This window comes from Stegostoma tigrinum, chromosome 2 (genome assembly GCF_030684315.1).
Source record: "Stegostoma tigrinum isolate sSteTig4 chromosome 2, sSteTig4.hap1, whole genome shotgun sequence".
Classification (NCBI taxonomy): Eukaryota; Metazoa; Chordata; class Chondrichthyes; order Orectolobiformes; family Stegostomatidae; genus Stegostoma; species Stegostoma tigrinum.
In genome coordinates this window covers 96,775,373-96,792,569 of record NC_081355.1, presented here as the reverse complement: position 1 = coordinate 96,792,569, position 17,197 = coordinate 96,775,373, and the positions used below count along the sequence as shown (strand labels likewise).

The 17,197-nt window shown below is 41.0% G+C and overlaps 1 protein-coding gene across 7 annotated transcripts in view; it reads left to right on the top strand.

Annotated features, from left to right (window-relative positions):
- The window catches only part of LOC125467327 (adenylate cyclase type 1-like), a 299,944-nt gene that overhangs the window by 31,059 nt on the left and 251,688 nt on the right, over window positions 1–17,197 (top strand). For all 7 annotated transcript variants that reach the window (XM_048563037.2, XM_048563033.2, XM_048563026.2 and 4 more), the window contains one exon: window positions 10,206–10,317. In XM_048563037.2, coding sequence (XP_048418994.2) covers window positions 10,206–10,317 — 112 coding nt within the window. The remainder of the gene's footprint in view (window positions 1–10,205; window positions 10,318–17,197) is intronic.

Genomic DNA, 17,197 nt, shown 5'->3' with positions numbered 1-17,197 from the left:
CAATCCTCAGAGAGAGAAAAAACAAACATATTGTTCCTTAAAGAGGAATCCTTAATTTTAAAAAGTGCCCATACTCCTGCATCCAATGATGAGAGGAAAGTAGACAATGTATGTTCAGCCTTTCCCATAAGAGAAATCCTACCAATTCTGAGTATTAATCTAAGAAACCTCTTCTGAACTGCCTCAAAAACATTTGCATCCTTCCTTAAATAAGGAGGTTAAAAATGCACACAATATTCAAAATGTGCTCTAACAATGTCTTATAGAGATGAAGCATAACACTTTTCTATGTTTGATTTCTCTCATTATTAACGATTGCCAGCAAGTGAGCTAGGAGGAAGATGAAGGTAAACTTCTTTACTCAAAGAATTATTAGGATTTGAAATGTGCTGCCTGGGAGAGTGATGGAGGTGGGTTCCAGAAGACATTTCAAAAGCGAGCTGGATGTATTTTCGAAAGTGATGAAGTTATAGGCCTTTGGAGATGTAGGCTGGAAAGTGGGACGAGCTGGGTAGCTCCTTCAGGAGCTGATACAGACATGATGTGTTGAAAAGCCTTCTTCCGCGCTATCAAATTCCCTGATTCTATAACAATTGTAAAGGATAAGATTCCATTAGCATTCTTAATTACTTGCAGTACTGGCACAAAATGAACAACTTTGTATTTTCCCACTTTTTTTTTACCTGGCAGGTTTTTTTGCGCATTCACTCAACTTAAATATATTTGTCTGCATGGTCCATATACCCTCTTCTTAACAAACAATCCTTGTGTCATTTGCAAATTTCGCTACCACACCTTTGCTCCTCTCACCTAAGTCATTGATACAAATTGTGAAAAAAATAGTCCCCACATAGAACCATGGTGGACTCTAATGGTTCACATCATAATGATCAGAAAAAAAGACCCATTTATGGATGTGAGTTTGCTCGCTGAGCTGGAAGGTTAGTTTTCAGACGTTTCGTCACCATTCTAGGCAACATCATCAGTGAGCCTCCGACGAAGCGCCGGTGTATGTCCCGCTTTCTATTTATCTGGTTAGGTTTCTTTGGGTTGGTGATGTCATTTCCTGTTCTTTTTCTCAGGGGATGGTAGATTGGCTCCAAGTCAATGTGTTTGTTGATGGAATTCCGGTTGGAATGCCATGCTTCTAGGAATTCTCGTGCATGTCTCTGTTTGGCTTGTCCCAGGATGGAGGTGTTGTCCCAATCAAAGTGGTGTCCTTCCTCATCTGTATGTAAGGATACGAGTGATAGTGGATCATGTCATTTTGTGGCTAGTTGATGTTCATGTATCCTGGTGGCTAGCTTCCTGCCAGTTTGTCCAATGTAGTGTTTGTCACAGTTCTTGCAAGGTATTTTGTAGGTAACGTTTGTTTTATTTGTTGTCTGTATAGGGTCTTTCAAGTTCATTAACTGTTCATATACAGACAACAAATAAAATGAACGTTATCTACAAAATACCTTGCAAGAACTGTGACAAACACTACATTGGACAAACTGGCAGGAAGCTAGCCACCAGGATACATGAACATCAACTAGCCACAAAACGACATGACCCACTATCACTCGTATCCTTACATACAGATAAGGAAGGACACCACTTTGATTGGGACAACACCTCCATCCTGGGACAAGCCAAACAGAGACATGCACGAGAATTCCTAGAAGCATGGCATTCCAACCGGAATTCCATCAACAAACACATCGACTTGGAGCCAATCTACCATCCCCTGAGAAAAAGAACAGGAAATGACATCACCAACCCAAGGAAACCTAACCAGATAAATAGAAAGCGGGACATAACACCGGCGCTTCGTCAGAGGCTCACTGATGAAGTTGCCTAGAATGGTGACGAAACGTCTGAAAACTAACCTTCTAGCTCAGCGAGCAAATTCAAATCTTCTCAAAACTCGCTAGACCCATTTATATATGCTCAGAGATAATGGGAACTGCAGATGCTGGAGATTCCAAGATAATAAAATGTGAGGCTGGATGAACACAGCAGGCCAAGCAGCATCTCAGGAGCACAAAAGCTGACGTTTCGGGCCTAGTCTCTGATGAAGGGTCTAGGCCCGAAACGTCAGCTTTTGTGCTCCTGAGATGCTGCTTGGCCTGCTGTGTTCATCCAGCCTCACATTTTATTATCCATTTATATATGCTGTCTGTTTTCTGCCCGCCAGTTAGTTTTCTACCCATGTTAATATGTTACTCCCAAACCTCATACTCCCACTTTGTGTAGTAGCCTTCTTTGTGGAACCTTGTGAACTGCTTTCTGGAAATCAAAGTACCAAATGTCTATAGGCTCCCTTTTATCCATGCAACATGGAACTCCTTCAGAAAAGCTCCAATAAGTAAGTTAAGTGTGACCTTTCTTTCACAAAAACTCTGTGCTTATTTTGAATTGTTTCTAAGTGCCCAGCTCTAACTTTATTAATGATCGATTTTAACCCTTTCCCATGACAGAGTGAGACTGACAATGGGAATTAATGGTGGATAACTCTCATGAGACATGTTTACACATGGGACTAAGGGAGATTTTAAATATCATAAATTGTTAAAATGTAACAAACATGTGTATAATGCATAAAATCAGTGCAAGTTGGATTATAATAGAGAATTTGACATTTCACAAGAGTACACCCCATGGAGGGGGAGGGAACGGCTGACAACCGTCTGCATTAAGCTATCTTATGTGTGGTTGCCAGAAATTGTTGTTATAATCATATTTGCCAAAAATTGCCAATTTGAACTACAAAATCTGAGTTACCAACAAACGAAGTTGAACAACTTTTGGTTTCAGTTCATTGTTATAGAGTGCAATATTGAAACCATGTTATTTTTTGTCTCCTGGCTTTTCGAAAGAAAACGTAGTTGCTAATAATATGGGACCAGTCCCTGACCTGGAGTGAACAGACTCTGCCAATGTTAAATTGTTGGATATGAATAAATTGCTGTAACCTTTCCACATCTGATTTCATCATAACTCCACCAGCTAGTTTATGAAGGTGAGAGACTGACCTCTCAGAATTCATGTAAGTGCTCTGAATCCAAGTGAGCACTGAGTGGGATATTTATTTGCACAGTTACTGAAATAAAACTGACATATTTCTATTTCTAGAATGTGCTGTTATGGACAAAATAGCGTTGAGTACATATATTAAGTGGGTTAATTTATTATTTGACAGTGACGGCTCTTTCTGTTATCCTGTGATTAAGACATCCAGTTTTGCATAACTGAAGTGTATCGTCATTAGAATCATTTCTGTAAATATAGTAAATTACAGCTGTGCAAATGAGATACATCTGTTTGAGTTAGTCACAACATGATAAGCATCAGGTCCCAAAAGTTTCAGAGGATTTATAGAATTAAGACTCCTTTCACACAGTTAAGTTAATTAATTGAATGCATTCACACAAACAGAAGATGCATATTAATTGCAGTCACTCAGTGTAAGTTCTCATTACTGGCAGAGTTCCAAAATTCTAAACTATGTTGTATTTGTTTCCCATCACAATCTTTGTCACTGGTAATTTTGCAGGCGTTCAAGAGTTGAAAATTTTCGCAGAGACTTTTAGCCTCTGGAATAGATTTGCTGTGTATCCACAAGGAGATTATATACTTGCATATGGAAAGCAAACCGCAGGATACGTTTGTATATTTTACATTTTGAAACCATTCTCTGCAAAAAAAAACAAGTTTATTTCAAATCTGTTATTAAATTTGATATATTTACTTTGAATTCAGCCACCTTTCTGTGGAAAAGTGAGATTTCTCTCAAGTCATTTTACTTATTTTAGTGAAATTTGGTATTGACAGTTCATTTCTTTCAGTGGTGCATATAACATTGTGAGGGTGGGGTTGCCATAAAACTTCCAAGTGAAAAAGCCTATCCGAACCTGGAATACTGTGAGTGTTGCACAATTCCACATGTGATTTTAGGAAAATCAACAGCTAGGAAGTAAACAAAGTCAAAAATGAAGAGATAACAAAGTGTGGAGCTGGATGAACACAGCAGGCCAAGCAGCATCTTAGGAGCACAAATGCTGACATTTTGGAACTAGACCTTTCCCGAAATGTCAGCTTTTGTGCTCCTAAGATGCTGCTAGGCCTGCTGTGTTCCTCCAGCTCCACACTTTGTTATCTTGGATTCTCCAGCATCTGCAGTTCCCATTATCTCTGATCACAAATTCAAAACTGAATTTGCTTTTGAGAGGGCAGAATTGATTTGAAAGCATTTATATCAATGTGTGTAAGAGTGGCACTCATGAAATAAAACCCCATCCATGGCTAAATGGCTCTGATACCATTTGGATCCCTCAGAGGAGTGGAAAGTGAAAAGCTGACAAAACTAACAATGGTACAGCCCAAAGACAGACTGATGTCTAAACATGTTAACTTTCCTGCACCTCCTGCAATCAAGCTGCTGAAAAATATAATGCTTTATAATCCTATGGACATCCCAGGATCTCTGTACGTTTTTCCCATGCTTGCCCTGATGAGAATACTCTACTTTCATTGAAGCCTTAAAACAACATAGGAGATATGCAATAGGTCTGACTTGATTGGCACAGAAAATAGCGACAATGGACTGGCTCTAATGTTGAACTAGACCATCACGTCCCACTGGTTAGCCATTGCCCACCTCAAATTGAACAGCCTGCGATCTGGTAGGTTGCAGACCTGCCATGGTCCATCTGTTTCAAGGGTGCTTAGACCTTATAAACAACATGTAGATTGAATGCATCACATGAGAAAAACAAATGATAGGAAGTAAGATGCCAGCTCCTCAAGTGGCAGGCTGGCATGTCAAGACCTTGTGCCCATGAGTGACAGGTAATTGTAGATCATGTGCTGAGTACAGCCGTGATAGGCATGCAGTGTGATAGGCTAAACATTGACCTGGCTTTCCTCGAAGAGATTAGCCTTACAAAGAGCAGAAAGCAAAGGAAAACTACACTTTTATCTGACAGGAGAAGAATTCAGAAGAAATGCGTACAGTGCGAGCTTCACTGCAAGGATGCTGCAATGTTCAGTGGCTCACTGTTTGTTTGTTTGCCTTTTCGTTGCGGTGTTCATTGTGTGTGGATTGGTTCAACCTAAATATAAACACAACTGTGCTGGAAGGTAGTGCTGGAAGGTAGTGCTGCCCAATGAGTGGACATTTTAAAGCATAGTGAGTAAAACATAGAAACATGTTCATACATAGAAATTTTACAATTTTTCTGAGATACTAAAGTAAACAATAAAACTCTCTACTCTTTCAAATTGAATGGTACCAAAGGTTTTTGCTCTGAGTCTTAATTCAAACAGAACCAGTGAACGTTATGAAAATCTGTGCTTCAACATTGTGCCCTACTACAAAAGTGAAAGACCATTCCTGTGATGAACTTGACATCATAGACTCCCTGAATCAGAATGTCTTTAGCAACTGGGAAATTTGGACATGAGAAAGGTAAATGAGAAAAGACAGAGAATAATTCCCTCTAACATGAGCTGCATGAGAATAATTTCCTTTTAAAAAATGTCTAACCATGTCACTGGCAATATTCAAGAGCAGGGCATTGACACCAGCTAGAAGTGATCATTAACGGAGGCTCTCTCTGAACAATATTCTTAACAAAACAGCTTCTGCAACACTGACTATGATGCAGATTTCTTCCTTGTCTGCATCTTGATTTGCACATGGGCGGTGCTGCAATATTTGAATCATTTTCATTCAAAGCAGAAATACCAACTTTATGCCAGCCACACTGAGTACCCAGCTAAACAAAACAACAGTTCCTCAACTTGATTATCAAACTGGTACTTTCTGGTATTCACATACAGAGTTTAGAAGGAAACGGAACACACTCTGAGACATTATTTACAATTTTGCATTCCTAACATATGGCAGCCTAGAACAAACAAATGTTGAATGGCACAAGCCTAACATCAACTGATGGAACCTGTCCTTGAAGCCACATAGTCTGCTGTCCTTAATTATAAAAGTGACCTGGGTGGAAGGACTCTAAATGTACTAATTACATTCAAAGTAAAGTCCAGCAGACTGCGAGGTGGTTCACCAATGCCTGTTAGTTACAACTTTGCTGGTTAGATGTGGTCGAATTCTAGCAACATATGTTAAGAAATAAGAAAAGGGGTTCATAAGTGAAAAAAAAATCACCAACTGTAATAAATGGAGCGATAGTGGAACATGACTTTGAATTATACTCCAGGGAAAACACTGTCACTGACAAAGCTTTGTATATGTTGGAAAGCTGATTGTCATGGCAAGTCTGAGTCTTGAATTCACAGTGGATGACCTTAGCAAAGCTGTTGGTATGCTTGCTATGTTCAATCGTGTTCATCTGAAATTCAAAACAAAGATGTGCCCAGTCTTTATCAGACATTTGCTATAACTGACAATTCTACACTATTATCTCCTGCTGAGGAATACCTTCAGTGTAAATGAACAGACTGTGTCATGCCTTTAAGAGTTTGGTTTGCCTATCAGCATCAGGAATACACATGTCATGATCCAGAAGTTTGCAGTACTATCATTTATCAGTGGTAATGGCATGTTGGACATTGCTCATAACTTCACTTATCTAGACTTCACAATCACCAGCAATATTTTCATTTGAATCCAGAATCAATCAATACTTTGCAAAGGCGTGGCAGTTATGTCAAAGCTGAGTTGGGGAGTGTGGAGCAACACAAGCTGAGTGAGAGCACCAGTTTGTGAATTAAACAAACCCATGGCCTTAGAGCATTTCTCTAATGTAGTGAGACTTGGAAAACATTTGTGAAGGAGAAAACGCTGAAATGTTTCCACCTTTGCTGTCTCAGGCATATCCGCTGTATCTTTTGGCAGGATAAGGTAATCATTTCAGAGGTCCTGAAGTGTAATAACCACAGCAGCATACAATTATTTTAATGCCACTGATTCTGCATTGGCTCAGCTATGTGCATTGGACAGATGATGGCTCTATACCCAAAGCCTTTCTGTATTTGAATGGAGCACTGGGTCAAAACCTCATGTGAGTTTATATTTTCACTGGGACCATGGTATTAATTATTGTCTTACGAGATGAAAGGCAGCCACATCGGCTCATTATGATGTTGATATGATTTGATCACTTGGCTTGTTTTAAATGGTCACTGAACACTTGTTTAGTGGTAAAACTGTGAACTTAAGTTGAAAAACAAAACATGCAGGTATAGAAAAGATAAAAATTCCATTGAAAAGTGTGAAGATTGATGTTGAAATGTACATTTTATAGGTACAAGTATACAATTACAAACATTTGTACTGGTGATGATAAACCAGTCTACACCTTTGTTTCTTCTGGGACATCTGCAATGTGTTCAACAACATTCCTGTTTATAAAACAAAACAAAAAGTGTAATCTGCAGCAAAATAAGTGTTGTACAAGCATGGAAAATGTTGGAGAAACTCAGCAGGTTTGACAACATCTGTGGAGTCAAGAGTTAACGTTTTAAGTGCAATATGACTGAGTTCTTTCTCTAAAAGTACTGCCAGACCTGCTGAATTTCTCCAGCTTTCACTATGCCTATTTCAAATATCCAGAAACTGCAGTATTTTCCTTTTATCAAAAGAATTTCTTCCTCTAACGTTTTATCAAGCAAGTCAATTACATTTCTATCTACTCAGTAAACGAAGTGATAATGAGCAAAAATGAGCTTTCGCAGTCTGAGCTATTCGTGGATACGAATTCCATTAAAAACAATTTCCATTTGTGTATCAGAACTAATGGGAACTGCAGATGCTGGAGAATCCAAGATAACAAAGTGTGAAGCTGGATGAACACAGCAGGCCAAGCAGCATCTCAGGAGCACAAAAGCTGATGTTTCGGGCCTAGACTCTTCAACAGAAAGGGGGATGGGGGAAGGGTTCTGGAATAAATAGGGAGAGAGGGGGAGGCGGACCAAAGGTTACGTGGAACAGTCCCTCTTCCGCACCTACACAGGCCCCAAACCCCACCTCTTCCTCCGTTACATTGATGACTATATCGGCGCCGCCTCTTGCTCCCCAGAGGAGCTCGAACAGTTCATCCACTTCACCAACACCTTCCACCCCAACCTCAAAGTTCACCTGGGCCATCTCCAACACTTCCCTCACCTTCCTGAACCTCTCAGTCTCCATATCAGGGAACCAGCTAGACACTGATGTCCATTTCAAGCCCACCAACTCCCACAGCTACCTAGAATACACCTCCACCCACCCACCCTCCTGCAAAAATTCCATCCCCTATTCCCAATTCCTCCGCCTCCGCCTCATCTGCTTCCAGGATGAGGCATTCCACTCCTGCACATCCCAGATGTCCATGTTCTTCCAGGACCGCAACTTTCCCCCTGCAGTGGTCGAGAACGCCCTTGACCGCGTCTCCCACAACACATCCCTCACACCCTGCCCCCACCACAACCGCCGCCAGAGGATCCCCCTCGTTCTCACATACCACCCCACCAACCTCCGGATACAACATGTCATCCTCTGACACTTTCGCCATCTACAATCTGACCCCACCACCCGAGATATTTTTCCACCCACACCCTTGTCTGCCTTCCGGACACTCTCCATGACTCACTTGTCTGCTCCATACTCCCCTCGAACCCCACCACACCCGGCACCTTCCCCTGCAACCGCAGGAAGTGCTACACTTGCCCCCACACCTCCTCCCTCACCCCCATCCCAGGCCCCAAGATGACTTTCCATATTAAGCGGATGTTCACCTGCGCATCTGACAATGTGGTATACTGTATCCATTCTACCCGGTGTGGCTTCCTCTGCATTGGGGAAACCAAGCAGAGGCTTGGGGACCGCTTTGCAGAACACCTCTGCTCAGTTTGCAATAAACTACTGCACCTCCCGGTCGCGAACCATTTTAACTCCCCCTCCCATTCTTCAGACGACATGTCCATCATGGGCCTCCTGCAGTGCCACAATGATGCCACCCAAAGGTTGCAGGAACAGCAACTCATATTCCGCTTCGGAACCCTGCAGCCCAATGGTATCAATGTGGACTTCACAAGCTTCAAAATCTCCCCTTCCCCCACCGCATCCCAAAACCAGCCCAGCTCATCCCCTCCCCCCACTGCATCCCAAAACCAGCCCAGCCTGTCCCCGCCTCCCTAACCTGTTCTTCCTCTCACCTATCCCTTCCGCCCACTTCAAACCACACCTCCATTTCCTACCTACTAACCACATTCCGCCTCCTTGACCTGTCCGTCTCCCCCAGACTGACCTATCCCCTCCCTACCTCCTCACCTATACTCTCCTCTCCACCTATCTTCTTTTCTCTCCATCTTCGGTCCGCCTCCCCCTCTCTCCCTATTTATTCCAGAACCCTCTCCCCATCCCCTTTTTCTGATGAAGGGTCTAGGCCCGAAACATCAGCTTTTGTGCTCCTGAGATGCTGCATGGCTTGCTGTGCTCATCCAGCTTCACACTTTGTTATCTTCCATTTGTGTATCATTGTTTTTGACTTTTCATGCTTAAAAGAATTAACACAGGTTTTATAACTGTATCAAATTAAACAAGGGTCCTGATTTCTCTCTGCCTGTGTGAATCAGTTTAACGTGGGTAAGAACAGGTACCAATAGAACCACAATGGAATCGTACTAAGAATACTCAAGCAAGGGTTTTGAAATGAGAAGCATATTGACACCAAAAATAACAAGGTGGAAACATAAATGTAAAGAGTTTGCACAAAGCTTCATTGAGAACCATTGACAGCCAACAGAAAAAAAACGGAGAAGATTAAGAGAAAATTTTGTGGTCTCAATATGTTGATTGAATCTTGTCTGTGTCACTTTAAGATTCTCTTTGAATCCCAGCATCCTGCAATCCTCATTATCCATTTATATGATTGCAATTTGGATTCACATGAGTTCAGTTACAGGGCAGTGGAGGATACAGTTGGATGAAGTTTCTTCCAGCTGGTGTATCAGAAAAACACGTGATGGAAAAGGAATAGCAACGAGGTGTATGTGTGTCTGTCCCTTTTCTCAATGCTACAGCATTGATAAAGTGGCACACAAGCCAAAATTTAACTCCCTAATCTAATCTCCATATTACAAAGATTCTGTATAGACTTTGAACAGTCCTATTGGTAGACTGTAAAATCTTCACTGCTGTACATAGACTTTACTTGCAGCTATTTGGCAAAATGGGACTTACATTTGATTTATTTCTCCTCCCCTAGCATCTTGTTTGCAGATATTGTGGGCTTCACCAGTTTGGCTTCACAGTGCACTGCACAAGAACTCGTCAAGCTTTTAAATGAACTCTTTGGCAAGTTTGATGAGCTCGCCACAGTGAGTATATTTTTGAATGATTTTCCTTTCCATTAAGTCTTGTTGAATTTTCTCCTAATTGGCTGATTATAAAGGGTACGAATAGATTGCCTTAGATTTTATTTCTTCGTGTTGCCAATGATATACATTGTTTAATGATCCCTAACAGAAGTGGAGTCTGGGCTGTCAGGTCATTTCTTCTAAGTAATGTTCAATAAACGCATTATACTGCATATAAATTACTTGGACTTCAATTGGCACTAATAGACAGTCAATCTGATTTTGAAAGAAAACTGGAGGTTATTACTATTATAATGAATGCTTACTAGGTTACAGTAAATTGATCTATTGCATCTTGCAGTGTGGTTGTTACTTATGTCTTATTCAGTAGTGCTTTGAGCATATATATGTGGTGAATGCAATTTTCTATCTTTGTTTCGTTTTAACTGCTCTCTTCATTCCAACGTACTTAATGCCTCTTTATCAAAAAAAGTGAAATTTTCATAAACTGTTATTACATAAATTTGAAATTTCTTTGGAAGGGTCAGCCACAAAATAATTAATATTCTGCATCGTATTCTTAGACTCATTACTCTTAGATACCTGAATTTCCTCGTATTGGTCCCTCTATTGAAGTTAATTTGAAGTCCCATCTCAGTTGTTAAGATGGCAGAGCTTTGTAATCCACTTCTAAAGCCCTTCTTTTTCAGTTACTCAGAAGCAGGTAACGTGACATGACAATAGCAGACTTCGTTGTCATATCTGATTTTTACTCTCCCTTGCAGTGAGCTGTTTCTGCTCAGGGGATCACCGGAGTGGAAGGTTACATTTATTTCTCTTGCTGAAATCCTGTGGTCTGATTACACAGCATCTTAGAAATTGAACACATCTTCATTTGGCGAAATCCTTCAAACTGTGTAATAATAATGTGGAGCATGTTGTTAATTACACCTGTTTGAACATATTAAATTTTGAAAAGCTAGAATAACTTTCTTGACATTTACAAAATCTCAGATATTTAAAGAGCACAGGAACTAGAGCAGGCTGTTCAGTCACTTGAGTTGGCTTGCCTTTTCAATTACATCATGGCTGGTTGGAATCTCAATTCTATTTGTCCCGTATAGTCTGCTACCAAATTGTTACTCAATTTGTAGATTATTATTTAAATGAGAAATCACTATTGAAAGCCTCTGAGCAGCGGGATTTCAGAATGCTCACAGTGTAGAAATTGGCCCTTTGGTCTTACAAGTCCACACCAACCCTCTGAAGAGCAACCCACTGAGACCCGATACTGTCCCTGCATTTCCCATGGCTTAACACAATTAATCCACACATCCCCGAACGCTATATGGGCAGTTTAGCATGGTCAATTCACCTAACTTGTACAGCTTTGGACTGTGGTAGGAAACTGGAGCACCTGGCAGAAACCCACACAGACACAGGGAGAATGTGCAAACTCCATACAGACAGTCAACTAAGGGCAGAATTGAACCTAGGCCCCTGGCACTGTGAGGCATCACTGCCAACCGTTGAGCCGCCATGCCACCCAATTGAGGCATGACTCCAACAACATACATATAAATCATGAAAATTATTGTTGTTTTTTGCATATGCGGATAAGTGCAGAGGACTGAACTGAATTCATCATATAATTACATTTCCAAACAATTCAGGTGTGCTGTGAAACTAGTAATGCATTGAATGGAATTGTTGCCCAAGGGTAGATTTCAGCTGGGTGGAATGTCATTGTGAGTTGGCAAGTGGTGGAGTGGGTTGGGTGGGAAGGGTTTACTAATGGACAGACTGGCAATGATCAAAGATTGTATTGTGGAACTAGTGGAAGCATGGCTGCTCCATATTAAAATGCTATTTGAACCGTTTTCGAAGCAGTCTTGTATTATCCTTTTCTGCCATTTTGAAACCAGGTAAACCACGGGAACCAAAATTAACATGACACAGCCCTATAAAGGTGTCCTGCAACAAAATAAAACACCAAAGTGAGTTTTAGAAATTGTTAGAAAAGTTAAAAATTGGTCCTGGGGCTATACCTTTGTAAGGTCAAAAACATTGAGTAAACATTTGTGAAATGAGAGACTGGAGTGGCACAATATTAAAGCTGAACTGTCAGGGTCACCCGTAAAAACATCAACTTGGCCCAAATCTCACATCAAGTTTCTATATTAGTTTGCTGTTTTGTTCACTGGACCCCATAAGATAGGTGCAGAATATTGAAGCTAGGCCTTTCTGTATTTTCTTTTATTTGATCCATCTTAAATATCTGTCAAAGTGTTTCACAAAAAATGTGTAAAGTTTATTTATTTGTTGGCATTATTCCACAGTCAACAAAGTGGTTTCACAACTCAAATAAGGATTTTTAAAATGGCTTTTAGCTTTGAAGATTATAACTTAATTTTGTTAGAAGCATGCATTAGATTGACTGCATTTACTTCTCTCTTCCTTTCCAGTTTGTTATACAGTTGCTGTTCCATTTTGTGTGGCTACTGTTAAATTGACCATCATATTGAGAACACACCATCTGTGTTAAAAGGTTAGGGATGAGAAAACGGAAGCATTGTGGAAACCTAAAATGATTCTTTTGTTTAAGTTTGAAATGGAACACATCCAGGGAATAATAGGCCAATTAACTTAGCCTCGGTTGTGGGAAAGGAAACAAAATCCTTACTCAAAAACATATTAGAAAAAACTCTGAATATTTAAACTGAAAATAAATTAAAATGTAACATGGATTTCAAAATAGAAGGCACGCTTCATCATTCTTATTGACGTCTTTGAAGAAATAACTGAAAGCTTTGATAAGGATATTTAAGTAATATATTGGCTTTTATAATATACTGATAACTCAGATCTGAACATGTGGAGTTGAGGGGTGTGTAGAAAGCTGGATAGCAAGTTGGCTATAAAACAGAAAGCAGAGTATAGACTAAAGTTAGCTCCTCATAATGGCCAAATATGGGAAGATAGGTATTTGCATAGGGGTCAAAAAAGGACCACTGCTGTTCCCCACTTATATGGATGATTTGGGCTTCAGAATTTGAAATACTATTTCAAAATTCGTAGATGACATAAAATTATATGTCATTTATACAAAGAAGGTCTGTGCTAAAATAGGAGAAGGTATTTATAATTTTGCAGAATGAAACAACAGTTGGCAAATGAACTTCAACACAGAGAAGTGTGAGTTGGTAAATTTTCGTGGGAAGAATCAGGAGACCAATACGAACTTTGGAAAATAAGCTAGCTTTTTGTTAAAAATGGGATAAGTGTCAGTTTAAGGAGTTTTATGGAGGATTTCTGTCTGTGAGCTCCAGTAAGTTGTCTTGTTCAATTCTGTGCTGCTCACCTCTATGTATGGACCATGTCTCGATGGTGCTGTACCTATGGTATTGTGTGCTCACCAGTGTCAGAAGTACTTGCCAGTGACAGGATCTTGCGGGACTTCTGCTGCTGGCGTCGTATTCAAAGAATATGAATAAAAATGCGACATACCGGGTCAGTCACCGTTAGACACGAAGAGCCATTCACACTACACAAAGTGGGAGGAAGTCACAAATTAAAAGCTTCTGAGGAGACATAGATAGCATGGTGACCTTTCAGTGAAGATAGAAGCTCAGTGTTGCCTGAAAAGGAGAACTCAAATCTTTTACCTATATATTCCCTTGTGTGAAATACCAAAGACTGGGAACAGAGTCAGAAATTAATTAAACAAACCCTTCTATATTTTAACTCTTTAAATACCAATACCTAGTATAAAACAAACACTCACTGCAACATTTACTTCTTACTTCATCGACTTCACTTCAACTTTAACTTACTTTATTTACCTTCACTTTATCTCATTTTAACTTAATACATTTAACCCTAACTCTAGAGATAATGGGAACTGCAGATGCTGGAGAATTCCAAGATAATAAAATGTGAGGCTGGATGAACACAGCAGGCCAAGCAGCATCTCAGGAGCACAAAAGCTGACGTTTCGGGCCTAGACCCTTCATCAGAGAGGGGGATGGGGAGAGGGAACTGGAATAAATAGGGAGAGAGGGGGAGGCGGACCGAAGATGGAGAGTAAAGAAGATAGGTGGAGAGAGTATAGGTGGGGAGGTAGGGAGGGGATAGGTCAGTCCAGGGAAGACGGACAGGTCAAGGAGGTGGGATGAGGTTAGTAGGTAGATGGGGGTGCGGCTTGGGGTGGGAGGAAGGGATGGGTGAGAGGAAGAACCGGTTAGGGAGGCAGAGACAGGTTGGACTGGTTTTGGGATGCAGTGGGTGGAGGGGAAGAGCTGGGCTGGTTGTGTGGTGCAGTGGGGGGAGGGGACGAACTGGGCTGGTTTAGGGATGCAGTTGGGGAAGGGGAGATTTTGAAACTGGTGAAGTCCACATTGATACCATTAGGCTGCAGGGTTCCCAGGCGGAATATGAGTTGCTGTCCCTGCAACCTTTGGGTGGCATCATTGTGGCACTGCAGGAGGCCCATGATGGACATGTCATCTAAAGAATGGGAGGGGGAGTGGAAATGGTTTGCGACTGGGAGGTGCAGTAGTTTGTTGCGAACTGAGCGGAGGTGTTCTGCAAAGCGGTCTCCAAGCCTCCGCTTGGTTTCCCCAATGTAGAGGAAGCCACACCGGGTACAGTGGATGCAGTATACCACATTGGCAGATGTGCAGGTGAACCTCTGCTTAATGTGGAATGTCATCTTGGGGCCTGGGATAGGGGTGAGGGGGGAGGTGTGGGGGCAAGTGTAGCATTTCCTGCGGTTGCAGGGGAAGGTGCCGGGTGTGGTGGGGTTGGAGGGCAGTGTGGAGCGAACAAGGGAGTCATGGAGAGAGTGGTCTCTCCGGAAAGCCGACAGGGGTGGGGATGGAAAAATGTCTTGGGTGGTGGGGTCGGATTGTAGATGGCGGAAGTGCCGGAGGATGATGCGTTGTATCCGGAGGTTGGTGGGGTGGTTTGTGAGAACGAGGGGGATCCTCTTTTGGGCGGTTGTGGCGGGGGCGGGGTGTGAGGAACTCACTAATTTTGGCTTGAATCAAATACTACTGCGATTCGAGTGAAGTGGCCCACTTTGCTCTCCATGTAGGCCTCACATCATGGTTCTTTGTCTTTCTGGAAATTACTTGAGGCACATGCTTCTCATGTCTGGGAGGTCTGAGAGGCTTCTTCTCTGATCAGCAAATTCCTTTGTTCTGTTAAATGTGCTCCTTCCCGGAAGATCTCTGGAACACAGCCAATGAATTGATCAAAGCCTGATCACATTCTTCAATCCCAGCCAATGGACTTTACTGGTAAACATCCCTGAAAGGTTTACACTGAGCCATAAACAGTGATAATTACATGCTACATGTAAGGTAATAGTGGTGCCAGCCTGCCCAGAGATAACCATCACACTTGTTTTATTTAGTCAACACAGGAAACTACAGGTCAGAATATATCTAGATGCAGTTTTAACTGAGATCAGAGTTTAAACTAGCTTGACCAAAATTCCCTGCATGTTTGATTCTAGCTCCTAAACAGTCTCGTAGTTATTTCTGCTGCTGTCCATCTGACCACCTCACACTGGTAAGTGAATTGTGACTTTACATCATCACCTGTTTGATCAATTGCCTAGCTGCACAGGGTAGATATCCTTTGCACCGTATCATGTTAAGATCCTGTTCAAAGGAGTTCTGCTTTCTCTGATGCATGACACCTTGTCATTGTTTAATGTGCGAGCATTCCCTATTGGAAGGCCTTTAACAGTTGAAAAAAATTAACTTTTATTAAACAGCAAGAAAAGCAAAAAACAGAAAATTAGCTGTATTTGCTTCTGGGAGTAGGCAGAGTTAGCTTACTTTTTGAGCTGCAACTCAAAATGTAAGCTCTGTGACTTTTTTTTAATAGTTTAAATTTTGAACTAGAGGCGTCTGGGTTTTGGTCTGTGTATATCAGGAGGTTTAATGTTTTACTTGCCAATATTTCTGGGGCCATGTTTTTTAAAAATTGTTTTGAGAAAGAAAGCACGTGGTGTACAAATGAGAAACCATTTGAATTGGGGGAGTTTTATGAGCAGTCAAAATAAACAATGATGTGTACTACTCTGATTTCAATTTGAAGCATCAGAAGTGTATTTTTGTTGAGGGGTGCATCATTTCTTACAGAGGTTTTTGGTTTTAATTCACAGACATCTGGTTGACAACAAATATATGAAGCAAGATAAGAAAGTGTGAAGCTGGATGAACACAGCAGGCCAAGCAGCATCTCAGGAGCACAAAAGCTATATATATGAAACAGTTCAGTTAGAGAAAGGAGTTAGTCCAGTGTAAGAGTTTATTTCCAAATTTCCAGACCAGATGTGTTTTGTGGAAGCCTGAAAGATTAAGCTCAGCTGTATGAATACTCAAGGAAGGGGTATCAGTCTCTCAAACTGGGAAGTAAAAGCAAACATGAAGTCAATAGGAGGGAATCTTCTCTCCTGTATTAAAGGGGTACTGTTGGCATAGGAGCAATGTTATGTTTTTACAGCATGTTTCCAAATCTTTCAAGTTGTGTTATTTGTAAATAGCTTGTTTTTTAAATCTTTTCTTTTAATTAATAAACTTATGTTTTATTGTTAAAACCATATCTGCAGCATTACATGTTTGTGTTTCAGTGAAAGCCTACCTCGTTAAGAAAAAAACAATTTATTTATCAACAGATAGTAAGAACTGCAGATGCTGGAGTCAGAGATAACACAGTGTGGAGATGCAGGAACATAGCAGGCCAGGTACCATCAGAGGAGCAGGAAAGTTGACATTTTGGGTCAGGACCCTTCTTTTATCAAGTTAGATAGCATTCTGTCGAGTTTCAAAGAATGAGTGTTTCACAGAAATGAGGTTTCTCATAGAATCCTGTAAAATTCTAATTGGAC